General features: G+C 38.5%; 1 protein-coding gene across 1 annotated transcript in view; it reads left to right on the top strand.

The window, feature by feature from the left end:
- Nucleotides 1-388: 388 nt before the first annotated feature.
- LOC145978706 (sodium-coupled monocarboxylate transporter 1-like) overlaps nt 389-12,380 on the top strand; it is a 55,083-nt gene continuing 43,091 nt past the window's right edge. The window contains exons 1-5 of the mRNA XM_083111507.1: nt 389-446; nt 7,456-7,659; nt 8,075-8,234; nt 11,270-11,335; nt 12,017-12,068. Coding sequence (XP_082967633.1) covers nt 7,457-7,659; nt 8,075-8,234; nt 11,270-11,335; nt 12,017-12,068 — 481 coding nt within the window. The 5' untranslated portion in view covers nt 389-446; nt 7,456. The remainder of the gene's footprint in view (nt 447-7,455; nt 7,660-8,074; nt 8,235-11,269; nt 11,336-12,016; nt 12,069-12,380) is intronic.

The following is a 12,380-nucleotide window of genomic DNA, read 5'->3' as shown; positions in this document are numbered from 1 at the left end:
ATCAGCCTTTTGAAGTTTTCAGCCTCTTTAGCATTGCAGATTGATACCAGTCTTTAGGTCCCACTCAGAAAGGTTATTTTGTCTAAGAGAGAGACATCTGTTGGGAAAATGCAAAACTACTAGGCATTTACGTACGATGCTTCTCGAGCCCGATTGAAGTCTCTTGTTGTACTATACGCTCTTTTGCACGGTAGCTCTCGACAGGATTCCTCAACCTCCAAGTAAGCCTTGGAACTGTACGTCGTGTATGCGAGTTGTCTTTGCTTTCATTATTCCAGATGTGGAAAACGTACCAGAACGAGCAACACGAGGATTTGACCGTCCAGAAAAAAATATTACGATCGTCGTCTGCTAGACATTTATTGGGGATATAAGGTATGTTGAAAGTTTGTAACGAGTGCAGTGACGGTAACCCTCATTACACACAAGAAACTTGAATACTTTTGGTAAGTTGGGAACATTGTCATTCACATGAACGTTTCTCGTTGTTTTTAGCGTGCGGACATGCGTTATAAGCAAATAATTCGCGATTTTATGTGGTATGATTTATGACGTCATGCACGACGAGGAATGCCTACGATGTTAGGTTTGGTTCTCCTAGCATAAATATCGTTAAGGTGAACGTCGTCGAGTGGAAAGTGTGGTACCAAACACAACGATAATTAAAATTTCAGTAACCACCAAACGTCTCTAATTCCCTTATTTTCCTATTTTTCACATTGATACTTACGTATTCTGCATTCCTAAGGGTTCTTCAAGTTTGCGTTTCGTTTTTTGCACGCAAATAATCTCAATTTTCGAAATATCGAGTATTTTTATTTTGTTCGCTTTCGCTTGCGTTACACGCAATATGGCGGAGAAATCTTGACTAGCGTAGTCCATGATCAGTGGTTATGCAGTGTTGCAATCTCCTTCATAGAAAAATACCTACTTTCGTGTTACTGATTTTGTATTTTTTTCCAGGTTCGAAAACCCCACGAACCATGCACGGATAGACCCACGAACCATTCATAAATAGCCCCACGAACCATGCACGGCAAGGTTAGGTTAGGTTAGGTTAGGTTCTGTTAGGTTAGGCAAGCATAGTTAAATTTGTTTTTCAAAATTAGAAATTTTTTTCGGGTTCGAAAACCCCACGAACCATGCACGGATAGCCCTACGAACCATTCATAAATAGCCCCTCAAACCATTCACGGATAGCCCCACGAACCATTCATAAATAGCCCCACGAACCATTCACGGATAGCCCCACGAACCATTCATAAATAGCCCCATGAACCATTCACGGATAGCCTCACGAACCATTCATATATAGCCCCACGAACCATTCATAAATAGCCCCACGAAACATTGACGGATAGCCCCACGACCCATTCACAAATAGCCTCACGAACCATTCACGGATAGCCCCACGAACCATTCATAAATAGCCCCACGAACCATTCATAAATAGCCTTAGAGATACTGGGCGAAAGGGGGGGGGTTATAACCCCCACCAACCTCACATTGAGCACGCCACTGATCCTGTGCACGTCATGTTGTCGCAAGTTCGTAATCAGAAATGATGAACAGTAACTCACGTTTATTTACGTTCTAGAACTGTTACACAGTTACAAAACCGCGTATTTGGAAACACTGACCGGTTGTTACGTCATTAAACGCACGCAAAAATTTGGTTCACGTAGTAGACGGACATCAAGGGAACAGCTTTCGTGCATCGGAGTGACATTAATGTCGAAAATTACATGATTTACCGGCAAAAAAATTTAAGCGAGGGGAAAATACACTTCCAAGACCTTCCTAAAGTATAAATAACCTCATTTTGGTAAGTACTTTCTCCTGTAAAAGTGAAGAAATACGTTTTGGGGAAACGAAATTTTTACCTAACGATATTTCAAATTTACGATTTCTTCAATAGAGATCCTACCGTGTACATTCGTGAGTTGCAGGTGGAAGGTTTATTGGCCCAATACAAGAAACGTGTGAAGTGCAGCAAATGTTATTTTTAAAAATTTAGACGTGTTTTTTCCTCGTTGGTGGATAACGAGAATTGATTACAATAAACGGTGAAAGTGAAAATTTACCATTTTTTTACGTTAGGACGGTTACTTTTCATAGTGATAGTAATTACACCTTATCCTTTGATATCCGTTGTTGTTTTCTTGCATGTGTGACGAAAATTTCTTCAAATAAGTGGCGAAAGTGGTACGAGGTTGCGAAGGATTGGACGTGCCGTGGTAAAATTTGAGGATAAGTATCTTGCTTATTTGTGGTTTCCGCATGTTAAAAACACTTTCAGGTACCTTAAAACATGGACATGTGCAGATTGGAAAGGAAAAAGTTGGAATTTTCGGGAAGGTACGATCGGTCACCAGCCCCCGAAACTAACCGAGACGAATTCACGAAATTGTGTCCTCCCAATTACCAGTCCGACACTTATTACTCAGATGCTGATTACCATTATTTTGTGAGAGTAAACTGCATACAAACCTTATCTTCAGATTGCAATTTCGAGCTTATCCGAATATTTTTGTACCTGCGAAACAAAGCCGTTTGTTCTAATTGACACAGGAAATAAGTGAATTGCAATTGAATGCATGACTAGTTCGGAAAATCTACAACGGCAATTAACAAGAATATTTTATAAACACGAGTGCTTTACGTCATGAATTGCATTGATAATACAAACTAGAAATTTCATCTTGTTATTTTATGATTGGTATAATTAAATGGTATTAAATGAGAAGAAATAATTGGCTGTAAAGATAAAACATTTCTATATTTGAATGCACAGGGTGGCCCGTAAGTCCCTACCGATTCACATATTTATGTGTCCAGTGTATCTGTGTGCTGTCCTTCATTCTCCCTGCATAATATTATGCGACGCCATGTTCTGCGAGACATTCTTCGCAACATAGCAGAGGTTATTGTTCCAAATTCCGCTGTAACAACTGCCCTCAACTCCTCATTGGAATGATAACGTTGTTTCGACACGATGTCCTTTATGTATCCCCAAAGAGAGTTATCACACGTTGTCAAGTCGGACTTCTTGCGGGACATTTCATAAGCGCCGGAGATATTTCAGAACCACGACCTATCCATTTGTTAGGAAAAGTGGGCATAATGAGCTGGAGCTCCATCTTGTTGAAACCAAACCTTATCTCTGATTCAAAGTTCATCGACTTTCGGTATAAAACATTGTTGTAACACATTGAGATATGGTTTACTGGGCCATGAACATGGCATCGCATAATATTATGCGCAACAGCACACAGAAAACTCTATACACTAGATATATAAGATATATGAATGGTTAGGGACTTACGGGCCACCCAGTATAATATGCATTACTATTTTAACCCTGCAGCGCATGGCGTTGCCATTTGGCTACATCAAATTGACTGCATCGTAGTTATGTCAACTAATCGCTAGATGGCAGTTTTGTGGCTTCATTTTATTCTCTGAAATATGAGTTTGCTGTTTGAAGCACTAGATGTCATGAATTGAACTTAAATGCTCATTAATGTTTAATAATGTACTATGACCGCGTTAATCAAGGTCGTGGTCATTTATGTATTGTTTAGTAATTTTTATGGACAATAAAATGACACTTTTCTCCGCAAGAAATACACAAAATAATGTGAAGGTTTCATGTTCACTTTATGTGACTGGATATGTAGCAACAATTCATTTGGTTGCTATTGTTACGATAATAACCTAGTTTCCAAATGGCAACATTATGCAGTCAGAGCCTCTTACAGTTCCAATATACTTGTTGACAATTGGCAACATGATTCAAGAAACAAGAAGTAGCAGCTGTAACCACAGTAAGTAAAGAATTTGTACTGCTTCCTGTGAGCTTCGAATGTGGTGTAATCGCGTGATTTGTAGTTGTGAGAGTTTGTTGAACATTGGAGTTTTATCTAGCTGTGTGTGAGGTGTGGTTCAGGCCAATAGAGCAAAGTGTTACAATACGAGGGGAGGCTGATAAGTATTGAGCCTTACCACGACAAAATTGAGCTAGGGGGCTGAAATTTTCAGGGTGTACTCGTCAATTCCTCTATATGTAATGGTGCAAAAATCGACTTTCTATGATTTTAACTTCCCTTGTTTTTCAGGTCCAAAGTAAAAATGGCAGCACCTCCAGAAAAGCTCTCAAAGGGCGTCGTCATGTTGCAAATTGTTGTCCCTTTAGGTGTTTTTTCAGATGGGAGAACAGATAATAGTTATGTGGAGCCAGGTCAGCGAATAGCTTTCAATACTTGAAAGCCTAAGGAGGTCTGTGTCGCCATTGTTTCACCTGCAGTGCGTGGCGAGGCATTGTCATGCAACAGAATGACGTATTTGGAGAGCTTTTCTGGAGGTGCTACCACTTTCACATTGGACATGGAAAAAAAGGGAAGTTAAAATCATAGAAACTCTATTTTTGCAGCATCACATATACAAGAATTGACGTGTACACCCTGAAAATTTGAGCCTCCTAGCTCAATTTATTCTGGGTAAGCTCAATACTTCTCAGCAGCGCCTCGTATACGCTTTGTGGATGACGGCGGGAGTGTGAGGCCATTGCTGCAAAGCATTATACTAGAAATCCCCAGTGGTAACGAATTGGATCTTGATTTCGACGACAGTGAGTGTACACAACCTTTAATCCGAAATGTATAGGGCTGGGCACAAAAAACTGGACCGTCTCATCTTGCGACATTCACAAACTATTATTTCATTTACCGGCCCCCGTGGCGGAGTGGTTAGTACATCACGCTACGACGCCAGGGGCCCCGTGTTCGAATCCTGGCGTGGGCAGGGATATTTGTGAATGTCCATTCATAGATTCTTTAATATCATCACTCATCCCCATCTTCGCAAATTAGCCAAAAGTGGCACAAGAAGCGAAGTAAAATAAAGCATATCAATCCATCAATCAATCAATTATTTCATCTACAATCGCCCATTCCACTACTTTCTGCATCTGGTCACGTCACCCCTCCCCCGTATCTGCTCATGTTTTTGTTTCTAGAGCACTTTAGGGTTATTCCACGTCAGATCGACCAGTCTCTCCAGGTCATGTTTATTTGATTTGGATTAAATTTGGCATGAAGGTTCAATCATGTCTGGAAGGATTGTATTCCAAATATTAGATTCCTCCGAGGAATAGTTCTGGAGTTATAGTCTGTGGAAGAAGGTGGTGCGCAACATAATGTGATCCAAATATGAGAAATGAGCCTCATAGCTAACTTCAGGACTCAATAACTTTGGAACTATTGATCACGGCCTAGTGATATTTACACACAAAACAAACCTCTCGCCAAGAAACACGTGTATTGCATCAAAATAACCTCAGCTTGTTTACGTTAGCAAATAAAATACCCCCAAAATATGCCTTAAATAGCCTTACGTGTCAAAAAATGCATATTTCGTGTGCTTGCTGTTACAACTGTAATCCAACCAGGAAGGTGGCATTAATTTTTCTAGTAACCCTGGTGTGAGCTCAGTATGCATACTTATGTCGTCTCCATATATATCACCCAATCCATATTATATGTGGTTGAATATGCAAGAAATTGAAAAATCACCGGAAAATTGTGGATTTTTGAAATGATATAGCACAAAAGGAACAAGAGATATCCAAGCCAAGTTGCATACACTATATAATTAGACCTTCATCTAATGTGTGTCAAAATTTCAACTTGTTATTGCAATGCGCTAGTGTACAGTAAAGGTAGACCCTTAAACGCCCAGCGAGTTTTCAGTGGGAAGTTTAAAATTGCGCAAGGTTTTAAATGAAGATTTATATCTCCGTAACTACGAATGTCATAGTTACAAATTATAGCTTGTTTCTTTCAGTACAGTCTCAGCTACACGCTTATTGTTGAAAAGATAAATTTGTACTAACCAAATAGAAGAAGACCAAAGATAATAATCTTATTTTTCTTTACAAAATTTCAATTTCGTCGGGCCCCCACGTAGGCAACGCCAGGACGTGAGAGTTCAAAACAGTTCCTGCGTATTGTCTAATATGTATTTTATTCTCATAGCAAGAAGTGTGCACTTACTAATGACACTTTCGTAGAAAAATATTTTCTGATATAAAAGCCATGATGTTTAACGGGAAATTCAAAATTCCAAGAATTGTTATCTCTGAAACTATGAATCCTACAGTTAAAGCTTATATCTCGTTTTATTTCGTACACACTGGACAATACACCCATGGTCGAATAAACTTAATTTCCATTTATCAAGTCGGAGAAGAAGACGAAAGTTAAATAAAACTATATTTTTAAGAAATTTAAATTTCATCATGCCTTTTACGTAGGCAACGCCGGAACGTGATGGTTTAAAACAGTTCCTGCATATTTACGGATATGTGTTTCATTCTTGTGGCAAGAATTGCGGACTTGCTTCTGAAATTTTCGGAGAAAAAAATATAATTTTTAATGTAAAAGCAGTAATTTTTTCCCTCCCCCCAAAATATATTCAGAATCAAATTGAACTCTACTAAATACTAATAGGATGCTTAAGGGTCTTGTGTAGCACTCAATACATGTATCTCTTAACATTGCCTGAATCGCAGTATGCTCCAAAAGTCGAAGAAACCAAATGTGACGTATTTCATCTCAGCGTTTATTCTTTAAAACACGTATTGGAAAAGATGACCACTTTTCTGTAACAATTATTTACAGTTCTTTATGATAATGATGCCGTTTGTCACATGAAAATATTGTGCATAAAATTATTATTTTTCACTTTTTCGAATAAAACTTCATTTGTATATGTTTTATGTTGAAATTTGTATATTATAAGAATAAAACAAAATCACAACTCAATACATGATGTTGCCATTTGTCACATTTATGAAAATTGTTCATAAAATTAATATTTTTCACTTGTTATTTTTTTAAACATTTTTTCATGTGAAAAACATGTCCTGAGAACAGCATATATTTTTTTTCATTTCATTACAAAAATCATGAATTGTAGGGTTAAATTGTTCAACTGAATGATCTGCCAATATAAAACAAAATACATATATTGTACTGGAAAAATAATACTATTATTTAGGAAGAGTAACGTAAACTTGTGTGATAGTAAACACGGCGTTAGTTAATGAAATCTATGACTCGGTTGTAATTATGGGAGTCCGTTTTGGTTATACTGAGGCAAGTACAATTTTGTAATTTTAGTGTTCTGGTTGTATTTTCTTCGGGTTCGTTTGGGGTTCAGTTTAGGCTTAATTTTACAACCACTAGGACACACGTTACGCACGGAAGTGCTATGTTAAAGGAAAATGTAAAGCAATCCTTTGTGTACCATGAAGGTGCATGAAGGGTGTGTTTCGATGTCGACCGTAGTGGTGATTGGATCAGCACCAGGCTACGGCCGTCTTTAGCCTCTAGGTTGTCCCCTGGTATACAAATGTATAAATGCCACTTGATTAATGCTAGAATGGGTTTACAGCATGGGCGATAGTTGCGTGGAAGACAGTGTTGAAGCAGGAATAAGATGGGCGGATTATCTTGTATTCGGAGGAATGCTGGTGCTGTCATCTGCCGTTGGAGTTATCTACGGATTCTTCACGAGGAAGAAACACACCTCCAACGAATTCTTCCTTGGGAACAGGAGAATGAGCTGTTTACCTGTGTCCTTGTCCGTAGCAGCCACGTAAGCAAATATTAATAATTGAATTGGTTAATAATAATATTTTAATATTAAAAAACTTGAAAATTTTCAAGAGAAATTTCATAATCTTTCTAAGAACACTCTGTTTTCTGGCCTATTTATAATTTTTGTTATCAAATATTAATTATCTCTTTGTACTTTCAGAAAATTACAGTTTAAATAATTTGATGGCAAAATGATAGTAATACTATCTTTAAATTTTGAACATTTTATGAATCTATGAAAACATAAATATGTGAAACACATATTGTGCTTGTGTGCTCGAAATACGAAATTCAAATAATTCGTCTTCCTTCTTGCTTACTTGTGCTCATAATGTACATAATCAAAGAATTAGATTATTCACAATGGTATATTATTGTTTCCATTCACCAATACACAATTATTTTTATTGCAGTTTAACAAATGGAATCTTGATGTTAGGATTACCCGCTGAAATATACCTCACTGGTACACAGATGATCGTAAATTCGTTTGTTAGCTTTATCACAGTACCCATTGTAACCTGCTTGTATTTTCCTGTATTTCGGAAGCTATCGTTGACATCTTCGTATGAGGTAAATCTTGCATTTAATTATGTAATGTAATTCAATGTACGGGGACCGTATACTGTCAGCCCGCCACCTTTCTTATTTATGTCTTCCGAACTTTTTACTGTAGAGAATGGTTGTCTCAAACTTCCAATTAAAGTGCTGCAGTGAGAGTATTTCGCTCGAGAGGCAAATAGTTCGCACGGACGACGCTACAGTCCGTACCAGCTAACTGTAGACCATCGAACGTGAACAAGTCTCTGCGCAAGTATATTCGTTTTCCGGAATGTCTGGAGAGGAACGCGCAGAGGGAAAAGCTTGTGGGCGGGGCCAGACTAGGTAGGGAAGTATGCAGAATTCCCCTAGTAGGCTTGCGAGCTATCATGTTTACTACAGAACTACTGGACCAGTCGAGTCGCCCCCTCCCGCACGGTCCACTCCCCTCCTCGCGTTCATTGGACGAGTCACACAGCCGCAACGTGCGCTAAGGACGCGTTCGCGTTCTCTTACTCCAGACAGTCCGGAAAAGGAATATAGTGACGCGAGACGGCTCCACCAATGAACAATGAGAGAAAAGGGATTGCGTAATGGGCAACTGGAGTTACCCGATTTCCTTCTTCACTCTGCAAGCGTTGCAAACTTTTGAAAGCCACAATACCGAATGCACATGGCAAACTGGCCGTATTTTTGTCTCCAGGTCCGTACGATTGGTTTAAGAATTTCTTAGGGAAATATTAGGGGTAAAACTGCAAGAGCAAATTTTGACAAGCCGTGCATTTAGCGTACGGACTAAGGTCTGGACCGTACGTCCGTACAGGCCATGAAATTTCCGAACATGTACGGTCAGGGCCATTTGTTTGGCAACGCTGCGCTTTCACCACTCGATTTCCCTCCTCCTCTGCCGCTATGCTAGGTCCTGCTCTACAGTTAGCTGGGATATGGTATAGATACCGTACGGAATCGACAGCTGCTTCGCTCGAGCGATTAACGCTCGAACATACAAAACGAGCGGCAAGTATTCGAAGCACAGTAGTTCACATGAGGTAAAAGACGCAGTGAAATTGAAACTTAAGTGAACATAGTCATTATCTCCATGTTAAAATGTAGTTTAGTCTATCTTACCAATACAGTGATGTATGAAAATGAAACAGATGATTGTGGGCTGAAACTACCAATGCGGATATTTTACATGTAGTAAACTCTCGAGGGTAGGAGATCCGAACGAGTATGTGCGAGCAAAGTGGTGCAATGCAGGAATCTATTGTCAATATCTCGTGGAGTGTGCTTTGGGCCAAAATGTGCTGAACCGAATGTTATTGCCAGTGATGAAAGTGGTTTGAATCAATAGTCGGAACGCCAACGACAAATGACACGAGCACTACCACTATTACTAATATTACTACTACACTACTACTACTGCTGCTGATGTGAATAAAGACATATTAAAATTAACAATTGTACTTTATTATTATTATTATTATTATTAAATGTAACCAAGATATAGCGTATTAAATAAATATTATGTCCAGCAGGCACAGATTACCGGCACCAAACTGATATCTCTTGATGTTGCTGATGTTTCACATTGTGAAGTTTTTGTTAATTGTGTTACGTATGTTGTTATGGACTTGGCACGCTCCTGGCACAATTTACCTAAACAAAGGAACGTCAGATACATTAATGGATGGGAAAATACAGTTGTTATAGCTCTTTTCAGTTCTTACGGCGGGCGCTCTAGAAGCTGGCAGGGGAAGTGGGGAGCGGGGAAGCGACCAGTCCAACACGATAAGAAACGTAGCGGCCAGTAGAACGAGTTTCGCGTAGTACTTTTTCCGGTCGCGTCGTGTCTCTCGGCGCCACTGCTGTTGTCTGGTTGGTCTGTTGCGTAATCCCCGCTCCACACTTCCCCTGCCAGCTTCTAGAGCGACCGCCGTAAGAACTGAAAAGAGCTATAGCAAGCAAATGCAATTTTACAGCAGACACTTATTTGTTTATTATTTTAAGAGAACATACACATTACAGACATGATATAAATGTTTTGTTTAGATAGAATCTTTACACATGCACAATATAAAATATATACTTATAATATTTTCATTAATTAATTCAGTGTGGCTTAGATGAAAGCAAAACAAAACACAGTGTGTGACTTATGTGCCTTTTCCCGAACACCCTAGAAATACCTGTACATACTAAAGTAGTGGGGGGAGGGATATTTGTAAAAAGGTAGATAAAATTTCCGGTGCAATGAAGACATAAGAGAGGGACGGGGAGGTAAGGCCCCACACATTGACAATCTTGGACTTTCTTATTATTCTTATTATTTTTATTTTAGGTGACGCGATCAGCAACACGCTTCGACCGCCTTTACCCTTCCAGGGTTTCCCCAGGTACCCATTTATTGGAGTCCGAGTGAACCGCAAAGCTGCTTTATGCAGGAACACTTTAATGTGCATGATAGGAATAGCCGACGAGATGCCACAGTTGGAAAATTTTAGATTTTTTTACGTCGCTTTTATCACGCTCTTGGCTAATCGCGATGATATGGGTAAATGGCGATACGATGAGATGATGAAGCGAGAGTCACAAAGCACAATTCCAATTTTCCTGGCTGCAGGTTCAGGCACCAGAGCCTCGTTAATCTGCAAGAGGTAGTTGAGGATGGACTACGTGGAAGTGAGGTTGACATAGGGTGCCTTTCGAAACTGTCATCCCTTACACCCACGAATTGGAGAGAATGAATGAAATTGGTTAATGAGATTTTTTAGGATTTTTGTGTGTGTGTTTTCATTAAATAAAAATTGTAGTTAGTGCTGTGCAATTCGCTGTAATTTTTAGAGATAGTTCTTCATCTTCGTCTCTAATGGTATATTTTTGTAAACTTTTTATTTTCCACTATTGTCACAAAAACAACGCAATAACTCAAGTATAAAGAGCGCATGGTACTACACTTCTGGGAATTTGGCCGAGCATAGATTTCTTTGCGAGTGTCCTTTCTTTATGTGATGTTGTTTGTTCTATATTCAATTTACAAGGAACAGTACATATGCTTTATATTTCAGTACTTGAATCTGAGGTTCAACAACACTCTGCGTTGTATTGCTTCGACAATATCTCTGCTAATTTCGGTAAGTTAATTACTTTGTAGTTTGTTTAGACATACTGATATACTAGTAAGATATCTATCGTTTATATAAGGGTCTCCCCGATGGCGTAGTGGTAACGTCACCGCCTTGTAATCAAGGGATCCCAGATTCGATCCTAGTGGAGGTACAAGTGGATCGGATCCTACCTTAAACTGCAGATCCAGTCCTGGTTAGGCTTCATGTGCATAAACTGGATTTAAAATCAAATCTAAGAACTCGTATATAGAAACCAAGAACTTAAGATTATATATAAATATAATCAGTATAGAACACAAATCTGTAAAGTAGTTATAGATTTTAAGAAATATATTTTGTAACAAAGGTAGCATGTATGCGTGTGTGTAAACATTATTAGTATTTGTTATATTTAGTATTTTTATATATCTTATTTATCTTGCGCTAATGCTTACATTCAATTGTCCATTTTAATCATTGTCTCCATGTTTTTTTTTACTTCTAACATAGCGTTCTTTTTGCTTTCTTTGTTTTATCGTCAATAACTTTTCCGCCTTGTTTAATTACAGTTTCTCTTTGCGCGAACCATTTTCTTGATGTGCTTGAGATTTTTTCTCCTATGAATCGTCTCTTAATTATAATAGGTATCACACATACGTATATACATCCTGAGTACATATATTACAATTCATGTTTATTTATTTTCAGGCTATATTTTCTTCCATATCCATATACGCTGCAGGCTTGGCCCTGAATCAAGGTAAGGGAACTTTCTGAAAATTTTTATCAAAATGCTTTGAGAAAAGAGATAATTTCATGTCATTGTCTTGTATGAATATTCCATTTTATTTCTTACATGAGGAGTGATATATTGTCAACTGTTCAACTAACGTTTCCCTTAACGTGCAGTAATAGCACTTACAAATATAATGAATTTTGATGGTCGTCTCGAGGAGGGGTCAAACCAACCAGTCCCCTCCCCCTTGTTTTCCTATTTGTTTTGGTCACTTATAAATTATTTTCAAGGTTATGCATTAAAAATATCAATTGGTAAATGGCTAAAAACAAGTCA

This window comes from Lepisma saccharinum, chromosome 25 (genome assembly GCF_977018435.1).
Source record: "Lepisma saccharinum chromosome 25, izLepSacc3.1, whole genome shotgun sequence".
In the NCBI taxonomy this organism is placed as follows: domain Eukaryota; kingdom Metazoa; phylum Arthropoda; class Insecta; order Zygentoma; family Lepismatidae; genus Lepisma; species Lepisma saccharinum.
Note: the sequence above shows the minus strand (reverse complement) of the source record. Positions and strands in the feature narration are given on the sequence as shown.